Below are 24,537 nucleotides of genomic sequence, written 5' to 3' on the forward strand. Positions count from 1 at the left end.
AAATGGAATACATGGCTAGCGAGGAGAAGAAGAAATGGAATACATGGCTAGCGAAGAGAAGAAGGAATGGAATACATGGCTAGTGAAGAGAAGAAGAAATGGAATACATGGCTAGTGAAGAGAAGAAGAAATGGAATACATGGCTAGCGAGGAGAAGAAGAAATGGAATACATGGCTAGCGAGGAGAAGAAGAAATGGAATACATGGCTAGCGAGGAGAAGAAGAAATGGAATACATGGCTAGCGAAGAGAAGAAGGAATGGAATACATGGCTAGCGAGGAGAAGAAGAAATGGAATACATGGCTAGCGAAGAGAAGAAGAAATGGAATACATGGCTAGTGAAGAAATGCAAAGAAAAGATGCTGAAAGAGCATCATGGAAAAGGAGAGCTCTAAGGAAGTCCCTGAGAACAGGAATCATATAAAATACAAGACAAAGAATTGATAGTAAAGCGAAACAGAATAGATTTCAAAAATTAAAAATCTTGTCCTTGTGTCAGTTTTTGATCATTGCTGCAGTCATTATGGAAACATTTGTATCCAATGTAGGACCTTTATTTCAATAACAATCAAACACCAAGCATTTCGTCAAGTATCGACACAAACCGATCAGGTATTAAGAAGCTTTACACTCACCTCATTACCATGGACCATTAGATGATGTGTTGTGACCAGGGCTTTGAATACAACAACCCAACTACTATTTGTTGCTCGCTCAAAGAGAGTGTCCGCCATCTGAGGAATATTCACGTTAGTTTCGTTGGTGGCCTGGATCAAATCTAAAGAAACAACCAGATGAAAGAAGAATTCATTAAGAGAGTAAAAATGGTCAAAGTGATTTAATTGAAAATTACCAACATCATCTTTTTAAAGTGGTCCATGGATTTTTCTATAATCGTTCTCTAAGGGGATATGCGTGTTAACAGAGGGGCTATTAGCCCTGCCTTTAAGGCTCAGATCCAATTCGTCAATAGCACATAATCTGTGTAAGAGCCCTTGTTTCTAGGGCTCACAGGGGGGCTGGATTGGTGGATGGATAGATAGGTGGATGGAAGGGTGGGTAGAAGGGTAGACGTATGGGGTTTAAAACAATGCAGTATCTGCATCTCCATGTCCATTCAGAAACCATAAGAAGAACCAGACTCTTTTTCACTCCATCACAGATAACAATGAATTTTCAGGTCATTTGGGCGGTTTCCAAATTCGGCAGGTAGAGTTTGCTCGACCGTTTTTTGTTTATGTATTTCTTTTTTAATTGGCCAGGCCCACAAAGACCTAAGCTTAAATCGCTCTTCTTCCTTTCTGCCAGACCAGACTAGCTACCACCACTTACTGCTTGTTGGACAGTGCTTAATGTGCGCAGGTGGTGAGCACAAGCACTTTGTTTTAGTGACCAGTTCCCTATTTTTCCATCAGACCGAGAGCAAGAGAGGGAAAATTAGAAAAAAACAGATAAAGATAGATAAACATTGGCTTAAGGAAAAAGGAATATAAAAAACAATTTGCAGGAGTGAAGGAAAGAGACAGGAAATGTAAGTTAGTGGAAGACCGAGGCATGACGTGGAACCAAACGCAGGCAACCAATATAGTTGGCAACTCCTGCATTCAGTAGCAACTGGGTCCTAAGGAAAACCTTTAGACCCAGTCTTTAGTTTATTTTTTAATAAGTAAGCACCTTACGTAGGTAACAGTGAAATGGGGGATTTTGTCTGTTTGACCAAACTGGGTCACTGTTTGCTCATTTAATCCGAGGACATCAGGGCTGCAATTCAAGCTCTGAGTTCTAAACACTTAGTCATAAAATCATTAATATGCAATTTTTTTTTACACTTTTAATGAAAAAAGTAAGACCGCTGACCAACAAATGTTTTGTTTTCTTAGCTCTAGAAAGCAAATTGAAATCACATCATGCCACTGTCCATGGTGACAAACAGTACAAGTACATAGGGCCATATGTACAAAAATCAAGAATTATGATTTTCCATATTGCGATAATTCGCAGAATCACAATTCATGATGTTTGAAAACGTACATTTATTAATCAGCAATTCTTAGTGGGTTGCAAATCGACCTACCTCATGAACATTAATAAGGTAGGTCGCAGTTTGTGACCTGTTAGGAATGATAGCCATGACAGGGATGGTGCCCTGCTGGGGTCAGCAGACCACTGTGTCTGTGATTGCTTTTTAATTAAGCAATTATTTTTTTAATAGTTGCAGGCCGTTTTTCTCAAAGGAAAACTGGATGGGTTTAAAGAAATACAAAAAGAAACATGAAGGGTTAATTTTCTAAGATTAGGCTGTGGTCCGTGGAAACATTGCCTGCACTCAAATATTTTTGTTTAATACTCAAAGGGAAAAGGCCCCCTTGGAACCCCTTTCCAGTTGCAAATGATTACGGTTATGCCTGGTATCCTTGGTGTGGATTTTCCCTGACTTTTTGCCTTCTGACCTCCTGTTTTTGACTTTTTTTCAGACTTTGTTTTTGCTGCCTTTAGGAATCTGGGCACTTTACCACTGTTAACCAGTGCTAACATGCATGTGCTATTTACCTAAAACTAACATTAGATTATCCACAATTGGCATATTTGATTTATTTATAAGTCCCTAGTAAAGTGCACTACATGCACCCAGGGCCTGTAAATCCAACTAGTGGACTTGCATTAGCAGAAGACAAAGTCTCAACAGGTAGTATTGTAATGACACATTTTATACAGTAAATTAAATTATAAGATAACTAGGGGAAACAGGAGAAACACCAAGGATGACTAGGGCAGTCTGTATTCAATAATGGGCTGAGAAATACAAGACCGCAATATCAATATTACTTGTAACTAAGTATAATCAGCAAAAAAGTGCACACACTGCTCGTGAAAGGTGAACGGCGCATGTGAGGCATGCGACACGTTGAAAGCAAGCAGCGTGATTGTAATAGCATACAAGAATGTCCTAACGGGTAGTATTGTAATGACAAATTTTATACAGGAAATTAAATTACAAGCAAACTAAGGGAAACAGGAGAAACGACAAGGTTGACTATCGCAGTCTGTATTCAATAGTGGTAACAGGAATACATTTCAGACAGCAATTTAAGTATTACTTGTAAGTAAGCGTAATCAGCAAATAAGTGCACACAGTGCTCATGAAAGGTGAACGGCACTTGTGAGGCATGTGACACAGTAAAAGCAAACAGCGAGGAGGCATGACTTAAAATGGTACACGAAATGAGAAAACTGGGGAGAATAATTTACATAGGCAGGTTATGTGCCAGAGGCTGCAAGTACGCCGAATTCTGTCGACGGCATTTCGACTTGTGTGATTTCAGGTCATCTTCACAACAAGGATTACACAAATCACTTTCAATTGCTGTTAGAAAGAGGAGGAAGGAAAAGACAAAGGTTAAGGAAGTGCCAGAGAGAGTGTAATTGCCAGAGGATGATTAATTGAATGGCAGATAGCTACCTGTGCGTAGTCAGTAAGCACAAATGTGTACCGGTCTGGGAAATTGTGTAGGACCTCACCAAAAGGTAGGAGGTCTGCAAAAATTAAGGGTCCTGGGAGCAAGGGGGTGGTCACCTAAGTAGTTGCTCCGGACCACTAAGGGATAGTGGATTCTGCAAGCAATAAACACCACGTGAGAATCACTGCATGTAGAAATTACTGCACAAGAAGTAGGACCAAATCAAGCTCAATGTATGTAAATGTGGGCCACAGTGAGGAAGGAAATGCCAAATGTGCATGAAGAATGTTCCATTATGTAGAGAATGAGCTCACCATAGGTAGTGCAGCAAAATTCAAGTAAGTAAGGCTGGTAATCAGTCAATGTCACAGCGCTGAATGTGAAAAGTGGTGGAACCAACCGGCCCACGTGGCGAACGGGGGGGGGGGTATTCCGCTGGAAAAGATAAGGGCATCTTGTAAGTGCATGGACATATCTTAAAGATAAGCACTGTCCCCCGCAGGGATCCTCAATGTCATGCAGGAGAAAAGCTTGCAGAGGGTCGAAGCAATCCAGGACCAGGTCGGAAGCCTCTCAAATGAGGAGTGGTTTAGGGCAGGTAGACGCTCGGTCTCTACGGGTGCTCCGATCAAGTGGAGCAAGCCTGTTAAGAAGTTAAGTCATTGTGTGTCAGTCCATAGACATGATCACAAAGCTATATTGGAGAGCCGGGGCTGAGAAGTACCCCAGGTCACTAAGCAGTGAATTGACCGAACGAGGGAAGGAGCTGAGCACAGAAGGGCCCGAGGAGCTGTAAAGCCCAGAGTGTGCATAGAATTGCAAGATAGGAAAAAGCTATTTACAAAGCTAAAATCATACAACAAATCAAATCAATTGCAAAAGAATAATAATAAAGAAAAAAGAACTGAATAATATTATAGCAGGTTTTGTGACCAATGAGATATGAAAGGTCAAGTCAACATAAAATAAGGAGGTAATTGTGTAGACCATAACTCATAGAAGTGCACTGAACTTTTACATGATGGTTAAGCATGAATAGTGAACATGGAAACGTACAGGAAAGCAGATTTACCAGACGGTAAATCTAAATAGGGTCAAACTCATCTAATGTGTTTAATCCTTGGTGTACAGAATTGCAGCGTGTGATCCACCAACACTCAACCTTCACCTCAGGCAATCACTGTTGCTGCCCCAATTCAGGAAAAGACTTCAAGACCTGGCTCTTTGACTGAACCACAGTGCCTAGATTGATCAGCAGCCCCCGCTCCCAAACACCTTGAGACCCTTACCTGTGAGTACCCACACTTTACAAGCATTTGATTGATTGTTTGATTGAATGCTGCAGCAGTTGGGATAAGTTTCCACCATTCAATGGGAGGGACGGTTGGTCTATGACTTGCCGAGTGAGGCAGTCTCTGTGGTTCATGGCGAGAAAGTGTGAAACAAGAGGGGCATTTTCAACTTTCCAGTTGATACGACTCTGGTGCTGGATGATACGTTGTTTTACCATCTCGGCAGTTTAGCCAATATATACAAGGACACAATGGCAACGTATAGCATACATGACATTTGAAGTACAACAGTAACTCTGTTGTTTCAAAGGAAGGGATGGTCAATCACTTTGAAGTCTTTTGTGTTAAATGTAAGTGGACAGACAATACACTTTTGATATTTGTAATGGCCAATAACCGAGGTAAGACCCCATGCTGTAGTGGTGAAATGTGTATTATTGGTCTTAGCATTCCAAGTTATGGGTGGAATAAATGGTCAGCCAAATTGCTACCTCTCTTGTAGGAAAAAAGAGGTGGTTCCGAGAAGGGGGTCTGAATGCGTAGTAATCTCAGTTCTTCTTTATTATCTTGATGACCTTGTTGCTGGCTGAAAGTGGATACAAAAGGTAAGCGTATGTTTTGACATTTGGGTTTGGGGTGAGGAGCGTCACCCTGGGATATTACAAGGCGATTCTGAGAGCGTGTTACAGAGGGTAATGGGGATGAACCCAGTGGGTCAGTTTTTCAGCCAAGGCAGACCAAGTCAGTGGACTTGCGGCCTCTGGCACATAACATGCTTCTGTAAATTATTCTCCCCAGTTTTCTCATGTTGTGTACCATTTTAAGTCACGCCTCCTCGCTGTTTGCTTTTACTGTGTCACATGCCTCACAAGTGCTGTTCACCTTTCATGAGCACTGTGTGCACTTATTTGCTGATTACTCTTACTAACAAGTAATACTGATATTGCGGTCTGAAATGTATTCCTGTGGCCACTATTTAATACAGACTGATAGTCAACCTTGGTGTTTCTCCCATTTCCCTTAATTTGCTTGTGATTTAATTTACTGTATAATATTTGTCAATACAATACTACCTGTTGAGACATTGTTGTATGCTATTACAGTCATCCAGGTCTAAACTCGGTTTACGGGTTCCTCCTGTTGTGTCTATTGGTACTAATGGACTTGCAGCAGTGATTGAGCCACCCATTTAAGTAGCCCCTTAAATTTGTCTCAGGCCTGCCACTGCAGAGCTTGTGTGTGCAGTTTTGAATTGCCATTTCGACCTGGAAATATAACCTACAAGCCAGGCCTATGCCTTCTTGTTAATTACATATAGGTCACCCCTTAGGTAGGCCCTGGACAGCCCATTGGCAGGGTGCAGTATATTTAAAAAGTATGACATGTATTTTTAAGTTATGCATGTCCTGGTTGTGAAATACATTCGTTTTGCACTACTGTAAGGCCCATCTCTCCTATAGGATAACATTGGGATTGCCTCATTACATTGAAGTGTAATTTCCAATTGGTAAAAGCTGGGACCCATAGATGTGGTGGGTGACAGATGGCTTCCTGCATGCGCTCTAGGCAATCACAAACAAAGAAAGGGTAGGTGTGACTGAGAGGGCATCTGCATGTGGATAGGTCATCCTGAGCACGATGGGAGGGAGGAGCTGACACTTGCACCTGAAAGGGCTATATCTTGTACCCACACAAAGGGTTGCATACCCCCTGTAGTGAGTCTGGAGCCATGGCAGGAAAGAAAGGGACTGTGCACTTCAAAGAATCTCTTTGAAGTGTCCCCCACTTGAAAGCCCAACTGGGGATACATATTAGACCTCTGACACCACCAAATAAGAACACTTCTGGAACTGAGGACATTCTACTCCGAGGGACTGACACTTAGCTGAACTGCTTTGCGGTGTTCGCCTGCTACCTCTTGCCTGTGAGTCAGACGAACTGGACCTGCATCTCTACATCCTGGAACCAAATTATCTCCAAGGTCTTCTTGAATTGCCTCCTGTTTTTTGAAGTCTCAGGAATATCAGACTTTTCTCTTCAACCTGCAAACAACTGGACTTGTGGTGCCAATCCAGTTTTGGGCCCTTGGATGTCAGTATAAAAGTGCTGCATCTGCTAGAACCCACGCATCGGCATCAATGCTACAATCAGAACAGATGCATCCCTGCCATTGCAGGAACCAGATCGATGCATCGAACCTGGAATGCTGCATTACCTCTGGGACCGCCGCATTGGAATTGCTGCATAACCACCACTGGGCGGAGAAGATAGACACATCACCTCTACAACGTGGGGAAACCTAGTGCATCGCTACTGGAACTGGCGCATAACCGCCGTTGTGTGGAGAAATCCTACACATCACACCAACTGTGCGGCGCTAACCGACGCATCTCATTGTTCATGACCAGCATCAAGGTACTTGTGCTCAGCGGGCCCTGCAAGTGTCTTGTATCTGGCCCGGGTTTTATCACAGTCAGCCTGAACTCTTGACATTGTCCTGGTTTCAGCGCGATCAATTAACTCTTTAAAAGCTTACTGCTTCTAAGCATTATTTTTGCATTTAATCGTTAGAAGTTCATATAGTGACTTCTACTGATTGGAGTGTTTTCACTGTGTTACTGTTTGATGTGCTGCACAAATACTTTACACATTGCCTCTTAAGTTAAGCCTGACTGCTCTGTGCCAAGCAACCGGACGGTGAGCACAGCTTAATTTAAAGTGTGTTTCTGACTTGCCATGACTAGGATTGTGGTTCCTGCTTTGACAGGGTGCTTCCTCTACCAACCAGAAATCATTTTAACATTTACCATTAGCTCTTAGAAGTCATAAAAAAAGAAATGTTTTGCAACTGTAATTAGTTGTCGACACATTAATGCATACCACATGAATTCAGTAGTTGGAAGGAAAATGTCCCTTCCAAGCACCAAATTGCTAAACCAAATTGTGATTCGGTAACAAATTACTGAATCGCAATTTGGCATTTGTACAATAAAAAATGCTTTTTTGCAGTCGCAAACAAGACGATTCTGTGATTAGTCACGTTTGCATCCTCAAGAAAGTTTTATACTGATGGCCCTAAATTCGACATGGCCTCTAATCCAAACAAATACATAACAGAAGTTAATTCACCATGGAGACTAAATTGCACTGTAACATTCCAATATCAATTTAGAAAGCCAAAGAATGCAATATATATAGGTGTATGTGTATATAGAGTTATGATTAAAAGTAGGTTGAAGCTTAAAGTCAAATACTTTTCCAAAAAATCAGCAAGAAAGAATAAAGCCGCTGATGACAATTGATTATCCACCAGTGGATATCTGGCCATGTGTCCATGCTTAATAGAGGCAATACCATGGGAAACAAAACTTATATGCAACAAGGATGTTCATAAGGTGTGGATGTTTATTTCTATAACTTTTCTGAAGATTTTGATGCATTGTATAATTTACAATGTAGGGTTTCCCCACTAAGGTTGTATACCACTTTGCCCATCTCCGGAACGTGAGAAGTGTATTTTACTAAACTAAGGAGGGTTGTCCATAGGGTCTCACAGTCTTTTCAGTGACAAATATATATCCAATAACCCCTTGACTGAAAATTGTGGGTCATATGAAGACTTTAAGTGGGTAATCTCATTAAGGTGAATAGACAATTGTTGACAAGTGTAGCATGTTACCTCATGTTCACAGACCCTATAGGTGGTGTCACAATGATTGTATGAGGTCATCAATTATGTCATTTAACAAGTCATGAGTGATGTAATATGTGAAGTCATATGCAGTGCACGGAAGAGGCACAAGTTATAGTTGGCTTAGTGAACTACACCTGGTTAATTTCACATTTTTGTTTGGTTTAAAACATGGTCAGTGGCGGCTTGTGGATTTTAAATGTGTGGTGTCGGAAATTATACACCAGAGTATAGTGAGTGAGCGCAGCGAGCGAGCACTTAAAAGGGAGGGTGCAGGAGAGGCTACCACTCCAAGAATTGTTTTTTAAAGATCGATTCAATGGGTGGATTGTATGGCACATAGTCAGTCATTGAACACTTTGCACTTCAGTGTAAGGTAAAGAGGAGCTGCCCAGTGTGCAGTGTTTTCACCTATTTTTAACCACACAAAAGTATGCACTGATAAAAGAACAATAAGATCCTGGTTCAAAACGTTCATTTGTGTACAATACTTTGCTGGCAATAGTTTTTTTTTTTTTTTAAATAGTTCTGTTGCGTGTTTCGGCCTTTCAGCTACTCAAGAGACTTAGACCAGAAACAGACCAGCAAACTTCATTCATACTAAGTGGACACTAACTCTAATTCTGGCATCTCTGATGAATAGTCGCGCTATATAAATCCACTTGATTGATTGGCAATACCCACATATTGCTGTCCTGACATATTGTACCAGTCAACCAAGATACTCAGCGTCTGCTACTATTGGCAATGTAAGTGCCATGTTTCATCTCTGCAGAAGCCATCTAGCCATTGCCTGCTGTTGTGCTCATTTTTCTTTGCCTCACCTTTTGTTTCATATATGCTTGCCCTTGTAGTCCACTAATGACACATACTGCCCAAATTAAAAATATTTTCATAAATCTGCATACGTGTCTTTGAAAAGCTTCTAATGTTGCTTTTGTGCTGCATTTGTTTCTGCTAGTGCTTCACACCACATTTAAATACGTTGTTGAGTTTCACAACTGTTTTAGGGAAGGCACTGTGAGTGCACACACTTTAAAACCATTTGTTTTTACAATTGGTTTAAAAGGGCGGAAGCAGGTACTAGTCACTGCCTAATGCCTTGCCCTCTTCTAAAGCCAATGGTAGCTCCCCTCAGCCTCCGAACCCGGAAGCGAGGGTACTCACTGCACGTGCTGCCAAGATATAGAGCTGTCAAAGGACTAGCAGCACACGGCAGCCAGCGAGTAGGTGTACCTGAATGAAGTAATGTCATACAAGTGCCTCAGTACTCCCTTTCACACACTCACACATGCACATTACTGGTTTGTAGGTATTCATTTTACTTTACTGTACCGTTTTCTTACCCAGAAATATACATTTGCTTCATCTTTAGCAATACAGGTTGGTTTCTTTAAAAAAAGAAATTGCCATGTGCATTCTTTATTTAGAGATTAGATTGAGTTCAGCAGGTTTCTCATTAGGTCTTGCTTAGAGCAGCGCTTGCACTGTCTTTTCAAGACACGCAGTATTCAGTACATGTGCATTAAGCTCAGCCCATGTTCCGCCCATCTTTACAATTGGCTTCACTTCATGTCCTTTGTAAATGATGGCTTTTGATTAGTCAATTGGCTTAGTAGTCCCTCCTTAGTACCTCCTTGTCTCTCTTTGTAACCGCCCATGAGGACCTGCCCTCTTACTGTGGTGTTACACAGTATGTTTTATTTACTGTTGGTGGGCACTACTTTCTTAAAAGGCTTTCTCCTATCGCACGCAGAACATGCTTTCCTGCAATCTGCAACTCCTTGTTTATAATTTACTACAGACAGACGCTCCCTCCCTCTCCTCCACTCCCTCCTGCTTCCTTCTTCGATGCAGTCTGCTGCTAGTTATACATTGACACCCCCACCCAGCTTTAATTAGCACCAATATCCCTCCCTCCTGTTGCTTGTTTAAATCCCCCTGCATAAATAAGATTTGTAAACGGAGGGTTTAGTAATGCATGAGGGCAAAGAAAGATTAAACTTGGAAAAAACCTTTTTTTTTTGGCAAACCCACATTAAATGTAGTTTTCCCTAGTCACTTTTTCTTTCCCAAAAAAGAGAGTTTCGCAGCCATTCCGATGTTAAACATAAGTTCCACAGAGGTGCAGTGTGGCACTTTTCAAAGAACCAGATTATTTATGAAGTGCCCTCTACCTCTTATGACAGCACATAAAGTTTAACAATGCACGAAAGACTGTATCCAAAACGCGCTGTCTCTGGGACATAGGAGGAGGGAGGGCACTTTATAAATAATCTTGTTATGCTTATTATATGTGCAGTAACAGCCCCTTGCATCTTTCATTTACTGTCACTTAATGCAGATTTCTGGCTTTAATGCAAAGGGAGTGGTGTTCTTTAGCACACATTTCAGTTGCTAGAACACAAAGCTCTAGAAAATGCAAATGTCACTGCTATGTGAAAGCCAGTCTTTTGGTATTCTTAAGTAGAGTTTAGTACTAAGTGTTCAGGCTACTCACAAGCTTTTTTATAGGTGCTCCAGGAAGGAGCCAGCCCTGATAAGAGAAGGATCAACAATCAAAGGCTATGTCGGTTTTCAAGAAACATGTGCTGCTTTTCTGTTACTATAATATAATACAGCATGAAAGTCTTGTCGAAATCATTCATTTCTTTTTCTTTAAATTTTTTAACAAACATGTATGTGATAATCCCAACACTACTAGCCTATCATAAACAATAATAGTGATATCTTCCAAGGCTTTTTTTCTTTAATATGGGATAGTGTGCTGGTTTTGTAAAAATGTTCCTTTTATAATCTTTTTAATTTTCTAAAGTGTCTACAATATAATTCAAAATCCAAGGGAACTCAAGACCTTTAAACAGGGCATAATAGATTAAACCAATGAATCAGGGCTATTTGTTTTAAGCAAACAATCATAACCAACAGGTTTCTACAAAAGGACTCCCCCTTTACTGGAATTAAAAAGAATTCTGCTCACTCAGAAACTTAAACAGTGCAGCTTTCTTTCCAGACATTGTATGAATGTTCACAGTGATTTTCTGAAGCTTTTGCGTGATGTTTGTACCCTTTTTAAAGGGAAGGCTTTTTTAAATGTACTCAGTCAGCACTGCTGTGGAAAGACAACAAGCATTCAGTGCCACATAAATCAAAACAATGCCACACAATTCCACAACGCACAATTACACACCACACAACATAATTACAACCCACATAATACCACTCAACACCCCATAATTCAACTCCACCTAATTGCATGCTACTCAACACCACATAAATCCACTCCACATAAATCCATTCTACGACATAACAATCCATATAAATAACCTCCACACCATGCCACATAATTACATTCAACATATTTTCCCTCAACACCACACTGTTCCATGCCACCCTATTCAACTCTGCACAAATCCGTTCCACACTACATAATTCAACACCAAACCACATTATTCCACTACACCCCACATATATTACATTTAGAACAAAGAAATTCAATATCATACCACATAATTCAACAGCACACTACATAATTTAACTCCACAAAATAAAACTCCACAACACAAAATGCCATTCCACACCATGCCACATGATTCCACTACACAAATCAATGCCACAACTAACAATTCCAATCAAACCCACATAATTACACTACACACCACATACACCCACTTCAGTCCATAACACATAAGTAAGATATTTACAACACCAGTACCTCAAATTTTTCTTTTTTTAACACCCAAACACACAGATTTGGAGCTTAGCTCCTAACTATTTGTTCTTTTTTGCCACAAAAATGCAACGCTATCCACACAATTCAACTCCACACATTTCCAATGCACAGCACACAATTCAACACCAAACCACATTATTCCACTCCACAACACCATTCCACTACAACTCAACAACACAATTACACAACACACCACACATATACAGTCCACACCACACAAATCCAATCAACACCACACACCACATCATGCCACAAAATTCAACAGTGCACCACATAATTAAACTTCACTACATACCACCCCACAACACAAAATACCATTCCACATATTTACACTCCACAACACAGAATCCCACTCCACATGATTCCAGTACACTAAATACCATATAATTACTATCAACATAATTCCACAGTACAGAATGCCACACAATTCCACTTCACAAATCCTATCCACACCACACAATTACAGAGCTAACTATTCCGATACAACCCACGTAATTCCACTACACACCACATACATACACTCCATAACACATAGGTAACAGAAATTGCCATTTACAATGCCAGTAGCTCTAACTTAAACTAATGCGAGACTGATTGCTTTTTTTGTTAAAAAATATCCCAACAGTAGAATAAGTAATGGTGCAGTCCCTTATATGGCTACCAGAGTTCCCTTTACAACTCCTCAAAGACACCTAGTAACAGCCTCTTAGTACTGCACTCTTTTCTTGCTTTGAGGATTTTCTTTCATTACTTATGCTACTACTGGGATATTTTTTAACAAAATAAAATCTAACAAACATTATCATTTGCAACGCACATAAACTTTCAGTTAGACGAGACCTATTGCATTGCAAATGCCTGTTTTTATAATGGCAACAACCAGCAAGAATTTTACTGTAGAGAGTAGGTGGAACTGTACATCATTTAGCCCTTCACCAAGCACACCCCTTCTTCGTACACGAGTGATAATTAGTCACAGGACTCCTGGAAAGCGGTATTTGTCAGAGTCCCACGATCAGGTCAACAACTCAGAAAGACGCAGTGGGACAGGGCAGGTTGATCCAGTATCCTAGGTCCCTCAGGAAAATAAAAGAGAAGCAATCCTCGCTGCCATGCTAATCATTCTCTAGAGGTGGAACATGCATCAATGAAAACGTGTGTTTTCACCTCTGGGGTTCAAATTGTTGCAGGCAGGAATGAGAATTACTCCCACCCATAGCCCACATCATATTAGCATAAGAGGTGGCTCGCGTTTAAGGGGATGGTGGGACCAGGAAAGGCTTTATCACAACCCACATCTATTAATGAATTGTATTGCATTAATAATCCATTTTGCACGAAACTTAGTAAATGCATGCATTATGGTGCAGCATCATCTATTGATGAATGCAAGTGCCAGAGCTCAATGTTGGCATACATGAAGAACAGCTAACAGAAAGAATACATTCCCATCAACCTTGCACTGAAAGAATCCTGTTTTGTTGTCCACAACGAGATCCTTACTTATATTGGGTCCAGGTTTCTTCTTGACATTACTGCAATAAACCAGGAGAGTCAGGCTCAGCTTCATAACTCATCCAAAGTGAAAATACAAGCAGTACTGAGCACATGTGTCCCCACTGCACTCCTCCTTCTAGCCACCTCCTCTCCTGAGGACTGCCAAGTTGTTGCCACCCACTACTTTATGGTCTTGATCGGCCTGTCACGCCTCCAGCCATTGAAGTAAATTGAGCTCTGTTAACTCTTCCCAGCGCCACTGAATAAGCACAGGGAAAGCAATCCTGTGTAAGCCTTTGTAAATCACACATGCCCTTTATAATGATGTCACTGATGTAGCTTGTGCCTGCAGGTCGAAGAAAACCTTGTCCAGCTGACACATGCACAGCAGTTCATGTCCCAAGTCCATCTCCCTCCCCCATACTGGAAAAACACAGATTTAGCCAACTTTAGCACCGTACAGCAAGTAGGCATTTAGTCCCAGCTGCTCGGGGTTTCTTTTTTCTTCTCTGTCAGGGTAGGAAGACGACGCCCATCACACCATTAACCACCAATCGCCTCTGGTTGTTGTATTATTTCAACACTATTACGTCACTTTCCCCTTTGTTTTTTCCAGTGAATTTCTAGGCTTTTATTTTTTCATTAATCCATGCTAAAATCATATTACCATACCTAACTATAAAGGTGTGTGTGTGTCTGTTATATAGTGTAGTTCATGTTACATCACACTACCCAAGAGAAATGCGTTTTTTTAAAACTAACAACTTTCTTGGTTGATGAAAATGTACTTTAAATAAGTCCTCTCCTATCGATTTTTGTAAAAAAACAAAACAAAGAAAAAAAGTAAGGCGCAGGTGGGAACAAAGTTATTTTGGCAAGGTTTAAAAATGCTAATGATTAAAATCGATGTCAAAAACTCTAGACATATGTTTAAAAAACCTAAATGCAGCTAACTTAATGCGACTGAAAAATCTGTTCCGCGTATTTTTTTCTTCAGAAAACAAAGAGATTAACTGCGAAAGGTGCTAGGTCATATCCACGGTGGTCTTCAACCATTTTTTATGCTATTTTGTTATGTGCACACCCTGCATCACACATTGTTCTTGAACAAAGTTATGTTAACGATGCCATTCGAAGAGCCATGAGCAACTCCTAGCAAAGGGTGAGATACCGTAAGCCCTGATGTTAATGTGAAAGGCCAAAGGTTTTGCGATGATCACCTTTTGTTGCAGGGATTCTGCTTATGCGCAAAACTATGCGCAGGAACCCAGGCCATCAGTGAATTGCGGTGTACCAAAAACTCACCTCAGAACCCAGAACCCCTCATCCAGCCAGCATCAGTGTCCCATTCGTTATCCGAGGTTTAGCTCGGCGGTCCCAATGTATAGACAACCCAGAACAAGCGACTTAGTATATTTCTCAGGAATGGTGGGAATCAGAAATACCTTTTCGTAATTATTCTCGTACCAGTCCACAACAGAGTAAACAGAGACACGGTAAAAGTTTAAAGAGTTTATTTTATAAACCTCGTGTCCTAAGATGCAGCAGTTTGGCTAACATTAGCAGACAAACGATTAAAATCAAAACCATCAGCATAGTTACAATACCATTGAAAATGAAAGGAGTAATCATACTAAAATGGCAGTGGCTCTAGGCCACCTTCCTTTCTCTAACACACTAATAGTATTATTAGACTAATAAAAGGTCTCTAGGCTTGAATGGGGAACCCCATACCGTAAAGATCAGCTCACAGAGTTCACATCACAGGATCAGCTATGCTCTGCTCCTAGGAACGCTCTTCTTCCGAATGTGTTGAAAACATGTAACACTGCAATATTAAAAGCACTCGACTTTCAGGTATTTGCAGCTTCGTGCGTGTTATGGCTAAACTAGTGGGCCGATCAACCTGAACTCAACAACATGCACCGTCTAGCGACCCAGACTGTTTCTTTTACACTGTGTACAGACCAAGGTCGCTGCTCACTGTTTGGGATGTTAACAACAGACAGTTCTCATGTGAAGCAAAGTCGAGTAAGCATTTCTCAATTTAATAACATGTGACTACAGTTTCGTGTGCAGCAAAAGCGACAAGATGGCTTTCTGACATTTAACGCGGTTATGCTAACTTAGCGTTGTACATAGTTTGATAACAATCTTCACTACACTTTTAATGTTTTCACTAGAAATGGGTCAGGCATAAAAGACTTTGCACAACCCTAGCAAGATACACCATTGCTGGAATGTTTTTAGAAAATTAGAAAATGACTGCAGTGACAAAAGAAAAAAAAGAAAACACAACAAAAACCCTAACTTCCAAGAAGTTAGTCCAGGTTTAGTACATCTAAAACAAAAAACGGAATTCACAAGAGCTATAGTTCCATCTCACCTGGACAATTCTAACGTATTTTGAATTAGTGCACCAAAGAAAAACATGCAAACACTCAAAACGAGAAAAAATCAACAGGAAGATACCATCAATCAGAGGACACACAACCACATTACTCCAGCTATAGCACAAATGTATTGGCTCCTAGTAGAACAAAGAGCAACAGTGGCAATTACATTCCTCATATTCTTCTGAAGCCTAAGCATCTTGGGAATAGAACTGCCGATATAGCAATCCTCAGATCCAACAATGTAAATTTGATCATTCTCAACTCCTCCATCACCGCAGCCGCCTTCCCAGATGGATGGAAACACGCAGAAGTCACACCCCTCCTCAAGAAATCCTCCACACGACCCCAGCGAACATAAGAACTACAGCCCCATCTCTCTACTTCCCTTCCCCGCCAAGGTCCTTGAGAAGGCCATCATCTGCCAACTCACCGAACATCTAGAAAGAAACAACCTGCTGGACACCTCCCAATCCGGTTTCCGCGCCAACCACAGCACTGAGATAGATGTCACCGACAACATTAGAACCCTCCTTTGTCTGGGGCGAAACAGCGGTCTTGATCTCCCTAGACCTCTCAGCAGCATTTGACACTGTATCTCACCACTCACTCATCAAAAGATTCTACCACATCGGGATCCAGGAAGACGCCCTCAAATGACTTGCATCTTTCCTCTTAAGTTGATCCCAGAGCATTTGCCTACTTCTCTTCAACTCGGAACCCAACAGCATCATCTGCGGAATCACTCAAGGTTCACTCCTCAGCCCCACACCTACATGATACCTCTGGCCAACACGGTCAGAACCCAGGGCCTCTAAAATCATTTCCTATGGAGACCACACCCAGTTGATACTCTTGCTCTCAGAACACCACTCCACCGCTAAGACCAACTTCTAGAACTGCATGACAAGCATCGGCAACTGGATGAAGACCAACTGTCTGAAGCTCAACACTGAGAAAACGGAAATGCTGATTTTGGGAACAATGCCTCCCATGGAATGACACCTGGTGGCCCTCCGAACTCGGACCCACACCCTCACTGATATACCATGCCCACAACCTTCTCATCCTGTTCAGCAAACTCACAATGAAGTGCTAGATCAATGCAGTTTTCTCTACCTGCTTCCACACGCTCCATATGCTCTGCAAGATCTTCAGATGGCTCCCAGCCGACACCAGAAAAACCATCACTCAAGCCATAGTCACTCGCTGGCTGGACTATGGTAATGCACTCTATGCAGGGATCACCCCCAAATCCTGAAAATACTCCAGACAATACAGAACTCAGTAGCCAGACTCATCCTCGACCTCCCCTGACTGACCCATATGATCCCTCGCCCCCGGAACCTCCACTGGTTCCCCATACGGAAAAGATGCCAATTCAAGATGTAAAAGGCCCTCCAAGAGTAAGGACTAGCATACATCGACCACAGCCTGAACTTTCCCAGACCTTCCAGACAAATACGCTCCGCATCTCTCGCCCACACTCCCCACATCTGTCAAAGCAAAAGTGGAGGACAATCCTTCTCCTAACTCCTTGCCAAGTCCTGGAATGACCATCAGTGCCACCTCCGAACAGCATCCTTGCTCCTGGAAATTCAGAAAGAGACCTGGCTCTTACTCTGATCCCAGCAAGTACCTTCACATGTATACCCTCACAGGTGATTACCCGTGCTTTATATATCAAGAGTTGATTGATTGATTTGAACGCCCAAACCCAAAAGAAAAAAAAAACATGTTAAAAAAAATCATCCGGGCACAGGAGCTTACCTATAAAACTTGTTAGAGCCTTATCTGATACCAGTAGGCACCACAACATTAAAAAAAGTTCAGAAAAACGACCCCTAAAACAGTGAACTCCTGATCAGGCTCCATTCTGACCTCCCCCCCCTCCCTTCTTGAAGGGACTGGGGCAATTGAGACTTTGCTTTGTTTTCCTCATACCATTATTTTTTTCATGCAAGCTCTGCTACATTAGTCTCCCTTACTCTACCATTAAAACTCACCAAATCTTCTATGCAGCCCTTCTCCTCTTATCTAAAGCTATGAAGTGGCCTTGGTAGCATGGTTAGCACAATGCATATACATTAGACAATAATATAGGTTTATGAAAACTAGTGCATGTATGGAAATTGACGACAAAGGTAATTTTGCCAGTGTAAACCTTATACATTTTTTAACAAATGGTTGGTGTATGATAACTGCTTAAGATCTCTAGAAACATTTGTGCTCCAGGAAGACTGAGCCAATAATGTTCTTACACATTTACACAGTACAAGGCCACTAATTCTGTGCCCAAACAGCTGGCACTGACAACAAGGGCTAGAATAAAACATATCAAAATAAGACAAATCCAACTCTTAAACTTTAACCCAGCAAAGGTATTAGGAGCAGGATTGGACTTCAAGCGCTGCAAACTACTTTTAATACTTAAATTGTTAGTGTAGTTAGTCCTGCTTTAGGAAGGATCTGGAAACTTGATTGTTTCCTAGGGGCGAGTGATAGATCCCATCATTGACAATTGGTCTTTACTGCTATAGTGAGTAATCCTTCAATTGAAGCGCCAGGATACCCGTAGGGTGGCAGTCTGCGCTATACAAATTTCTTTTCATTCATTCATACGAATAATTCCCCAAAATAATATTAACTTTTAAGTGCCGGTGTCGGCCAATGGAGACACCCACACTACCTCTCCAGTGCATGTGTTGGCCATTGGCTGACACGGGGAGGTATTTCAAGGCCCCTTTGGTGCTCAGAGGGAGTCTTATTATTATTTTTTTACACCAGGCTGCTGCGGAAGAGCTTCCCCAAGCAGCCGGTTTGTTTTCGTTTTTTTTCTTTTTTAAATCACAATCAGCATGCATGGTGTGATGACATTACACTAAAGTGAAAGTAAAACTAGCTGATGGGCTTACTTTTACTGATTCGGTGCTCGGGGGCATATCTCAGCTCCCTGATTCTTTTGAGAGAGGTATCGCCGGAAAGGGGAGAATCGCCCCTTTCCAATGCTACCTCTGCCCTTTGGATCTCTGCTTGGGGATCACTACAGGAGAACTAGCTTTAAGCAGGAGTCCACCCACTGGGCACCAGAGATGGGGGAGTGGCCCCTTCAGCAAGGGCGTGTGCTCCCCCAGCACATTTAAATATTTCAGTCTTTCTGTGGGGTAAATAGGGGTAATTACCTCCAAAAGAAAGCTCACTAGATGCCAGAGAAAGCTGGAAAGCTTTTATTTTTTTTTAAATATAGGGCTCAGGGCTGACCACAATGGGTACAGCCATAACCCCACCCCAACTAAATGGCGCCTTAGTCCTTCTGTCCCTAGGAGGTGAATGGGGGTAATGACAATTACTCACCCCCCTTTGGGGGCAGAAAACTCACTAGACGCTAATGAAAGCTTTATTTTTAAAACAAAAATTAAAAAAAAGATTTATAGGGACGGGGGCTGACCACCATGGGCATGGCTATTGCCCAATCCTGACTAAATGGGGCATCCATCTTCCTGCCATCGGGGGAGGGGGGACAGAGGGGAATATTATCCCTAAACTGCCTCCCCCAGAGAAGTAGATAGCCCATTAGTCACCAGGGATTCAGTCTTTTTGCCCCTCATGGGGAGTAGATGAGTGTAATTACCCCCGATCTGGCCCTCGGGGGGGGGGGGGGGGACAGAAAGCCATTAGATGTCAGGGAGAGCTTTTTGCCTTTAAAGAAAATAGGGGTGGGGGCTGCCACTATGGGCATGGCCATGCCCCCACCCCAACTAAATGTGGCATTGGTCTTTCTGCCCACCTGGGGGGTGGATAGGTGTAATTTACCTAATCTGCCCCCTGGGAGGGCAGACGGCCATTTAGACGCCAGGAAACCTTATTTTCTTTTTAAATATGAGTGGGGGCTGCCCACAATGAGCATGGCCATATCCCCACCCCACATACATGGGTCGACAGTCTTTCTGCCACCTCTGGGGGTGGATAGGGAAGGGTCATCATACCTTAAGTCATATCTACAAAAAGAAAAGTTATCTGGAAGATAAAATTGAGACATCCAACAATAAAGGAAAGGTGATTTTTAAAATTGTAAAGGCCTTCTCTAATCCGTTTTCCATTAGCAAAGATCTCTCCCCCCACCCCCTTTCTTTAGAACGGACCAACTATTTGGTGGAATTCTTTCATAAGATGGTGACCATACAGAACTCCTTTTTGGGGATGCCCCCAGGTGGCCACTCAGACTTGATAGACCAAGCCGCAGGGTTGTCCGCTGGTGAAACCACCGCTCTCCTGCAAATACAGCCACTACTGCTTGAAGTTTCCCTGGGTATTATCAAGTGTCTTCATTTGGGTTCTCCTGCTGATCCCTGTCCAGCCCCACTGTTGGCTACGGTGACCCCGATCATTAACCCTGTGGTTAATCAGGTTCTTAACACCTCTGTTAGCTGGCCATGTACTACCCTCCATCTGGAAACATGCTAAAATCATTCCACTGTTAAAGAAACCTTCAGCAGATCCTAAAGTTCTAGTCAACTACAGGCCCATATCTTTACTTTCGGTCTTCTCTAAGGTACTGGACAAATATGTGAACACAGTCATTTCGGGCTAAGTGGAAAGAAATGGCCTCCTGCATAACAGTCAATCAGGTTTCAGGGCTAGTTTTAGCACAGAAACAGAACTGCTGAAGGTCACTGATCACATCAAAGAAAAGCTGGATCTGGGGGGTAGAGCGATCCTAATATCATTAGACTTGTCGGCGGCTTCTGGAAAGGATGAGGATGCTTGGTAACGGTGGCCCTGCATTGAAATGGCTGTCCTCGTTTCTCGAGGGCAAAAGCCAGGAAGTTTGGACTCCTCCCTTTACGGCCAACATTCCCAATTTTAAACTGGGGGTCCCGCAGGGCTCTGTACTAAGCCCTACTCTTTTCAATTTGTATATGTCCCCACTTGCTTCATTGGCTGAAGCATGGGGGCTAAAATAATTTCATACGCTGATACCCAGCTGCTTTTTATCTGTGAAAAAGGGGCAGATTTTGAGGGTGAGAAGATAAGAATATGCCTCTCCAGGGTGTTCAATTGGCTGTTGAGAAACCAGTTGAAGTGTAATTCTGAGAAATCGACGATTATCTTTTTTGGTTCACCGCCACCAGTTGAGTGGAGACTTTGGTAGCCGGGGATAGGTCTCCTCCACCTTCAGCTCAAACCATGGTCAAATATCTCAGCATCTTTATTGATAGTTCTCTCTTGATCGCAAATCCAGTCAGTAGTAGGTACCTGTTTTGGTTTACTGCAAATGCTGAAGAAATTCCTACCAATGCTATCACTAAACACGAGGAAAACAGTGTTCCAGGCGCTGGCCATCTCCAGACAGGACTATGCGAATGTCATGTACCTGGGTGCCCAGAGTATCTTCTCCACCGCTTGCAGTTAGTTCAAAAAGCAGCAGCGAGACTGGTGCTTATGCTTAATCCCAGTGTCTGTGGCTTGTAGGTTTGCATGGAGGGCACCACAGCACGGCCCCACATACCAAAGCTACCCTTATTTCTTATCTATCAATGTAGCGCTTCAGGGCCTTTGGTGTTGTAGTCCTTTGTCCCACCCAAACAAGTGGGATACTGTTCTTATCAGGAGACATATGGGTAATCCGGGTGGTAGGAAATGTGTGGCTCCCCACAGATTCCAGAATTTTGTGTCACAGAAATGTGAAGAAAATGTGTTTATTTAGCTCGTGGCTTGCAAGGAATTTTGCATACGAAAACCTGCTGAGAGCCACGCAAGTCATCCCACCCTGGATTCCCCCAGGTGTGCAGTTTGCAAAAATGTGCAGTTCTGCTAGGTTTCCTTAGGTGCCAGCTGAGTTGGGGCCCAAAATCCACAGCTACCCACTTTGCAAAATAAGGGTCAGTTTTGAGTGGAAAAATGTTATGTATCCATGTTGCGTTTTGGTACGTTTCCCGTCGCAGGAACTAGGCCTTCCCACACAAGTGAGAAACCATTTTTAATCAGAAGACACGTGGGAGCATAGAATAGTAGAACATTTGTTATTACTAATTAGATTTCACTGCATTTGCAGCTTCTAAATATAAGCCAGTGTGTAACAAAGTAGACATTTTGGAAAATACCCTCTTAATCATATGTTAGTACAGGTACCCACAAATTCAGAGATGTATAACACACGACTGCTCCTAAGCTCCACATCTTGTGCCCATCTCAGAAATAGATAGGTTTCCCTGATCCACATTTTTCACTCTGCATATTTTAAAATTTAACTCGATATATAAACGATACACAATGCAAAACCATTGTACGGTGCAGGTCAGTTATTGTCTCCAGGTAGCTTGGGTTCTTGGAGAACCATCAAACCATCTATATCCCCGCAATCAGAAGGGTCTAGCAGATGTACTGGTATATTTCTTGTGTAAATCTGCTATAGTAACAAAATGTTTCAGATTAAAACGTTGTCACAAATGACCGTTATTTTCCTACTCATTTTCAACATTTCTTTATTTCAGCAGTTAGTTTCTTTGGGAAACCTTGAGGAATCTACACATATGACCCCTCGCTGAATTCTGAATTTTGTGTACTTTTCAGAAATCTATAGCTTTCCTAGATCACTCATGGGTTTTACACTGGTTTTCACCACAAACTGGAAGTAGGTTGAGAGCACACACACAAAAAAAAAAAAAAAATGGGCTACCTCTTTGATAAATGCCAAAACTGTGGTAAAAAGTAGTTTTTTAAATTCAGCTCTTCATGTTCCTGAAAGCAGGGATGATGGTGACTTTAGCACAACAAATCATTCTTTGAGGGCAATTTTAGGAAACAAACAGAAACTTTCACCCGGAGCACCTTTTCTTATTTTTCCCCTACAACTCAAAATGTAGCTATATTTTGCTTATTTTCTCTGTCCCCGCCAGGTGAAACCACAAATCCTGTGTACCTTCAGAATGATGAGGAGTTATGGAGCCCTTAGCATGAACTTCCCCAAAAAGCCAATAAAGGGCTCAGCACTTGAGGGGGGCCAGGAGTTAAGGTGTGAAAGTGGTGAATCCAAAGAAAGATTTTTTTATTTTTTTTTACTTTTGTTCATTATTATGATCAACCTAACATTTCACACAAACTAACAGGTAAAGGGCTAATGGTAAGCATGTATTAGGGAAGTGAACCATGATCATTGATCATAGGACCTCTTGAGGGATATGGAGTTGGGGACAGAGATCCTCTGGGACTAACAGCTCTAAAGGAATAAGAATTAAGGACAGAAGACAATAGGCATGGTGACCTATGTGTACACAGGAACACCAGAAAAGGCAAATTGTAGACATATGTTAAATATTTGTTGAGCATTGAGAGCAAGGAGACATGAGGACAAATAAAGCATGAGGAAACAGGTCGTCATGGAGATAAGATGTCACTCATGCCCACATAATATAGATTCTGGACTAATACGCTCCAAAATAAGAAATTATTAAAGCAAAAATCAGTGCACAAAAATTCTCCTGCACACCCCCGTAAAGGTAGTATGAAAGGGTGCAAAACTCAATTAGCAAACAGAGGCCACTTAAATCTAACCAACAGGCAACCTAGCCTTGGCGGATAAGGGCCCCGTAGGGGTTTAAGACTTGAATGCTCTTATCTAGGAGCATCCTGCAAGGGAAAACAAATAGAAACTGACCCCATACTCAGACAGATTAGCTGGGAGGTCTTGACATCTATTCCATTTGGAGAACCTGCACCACATAGACCACATCATGACCTTATAAATGGCAAACGAATTGGTTAATACTATGCTATTCAAAATATGTATAGCATAATGTAGCTAAACTCTAAAGACCTAGGAATCTGACCATTTTTAAATAAAAACGAATATTTAAAGATTTATCTTTAACACAAAAAAGGAATTTAGATTTATTAAAATTAATCAAATAATTTAGCACAAGCTAACGGGTAGAGAGATATCTAGAATGTCTGAAAAATCTAATCATCTGTAATGCCTAGATGTACAAAATTGAATCTTGCACTAGCCTTCTCCATCAATTCAGAGGTTACGCCTTAAGGCAAGGAACTCTCATATTGTTTCCTATCTTAAGCAAAGCACAAGTTGGATTCCTAACTGACAGCACTGCGTAGAACTGGATCAACTCTAAAATTGAAACTGGAGTAGATTCATGATCAAAAACATTTCAAGACGACTATTGCATATCTTATTTATCTACCTCTACATTAATATATGCGCAATCTAGCAAACTACAGTCAAACCTTACTATGACTAGTTTTATAAACGTGTTGTCTCTCAGTAAAGAAGCTACGACTTGAGCACTCCCCTGCTTCTTGAGGCACAGCTACTCAGTGGAGTCATCTTTAATGACTGACAGACTGCCATGCTTCCCCTTAATCAGAGAATAGAAAGTTCAAAGTGCCAGGTGTTTGTCTCCACCGATCAAAGATGACAATGTCTACATAATGATCATTCTGCTGACGGGGGAACAAT

The 24,537-nt window shown here is 41.8% G+C and overlaps 1 protein-coding gene across 5 annotated transcripts in view; it reads right to left on the bottom strand.

Annotated features, from left to right (window-relative positions):
• Positions 1-24,537, bottom strand: part of SNAP91 (synaptosome associated protein 91) — a 667,800-nt gene that overhangs the window by 536,377 nt on the left and 106,886 nt on the right. For all 5 annotated transcript variants that reach the window (XM_085611031.1, XM_085611030.1, XM_085611029.1 and 2 more), the window contains exon 3: positions 636-778. In XM_085611031.1, coding sequence (XP_085467157.1) covers positions 636-778 — 143 coding nt within the window. The remainder of the gene's footprint in view (positions 1-635; positions 779-24,537) is intronic.

Source organism: Triturus cristatus, chromosome 6 (assembly GCF_964204655.1).
Source record: "Triturus cristatus chromosome 6, aTriCri1.1, whole genome shotgun sequence".
Lineage (NCBI taxonomy): Eukaryota > Metazoa > Chordata > Amphibia > Caudata > Salamandridae > Triturus > Triturus cristatus.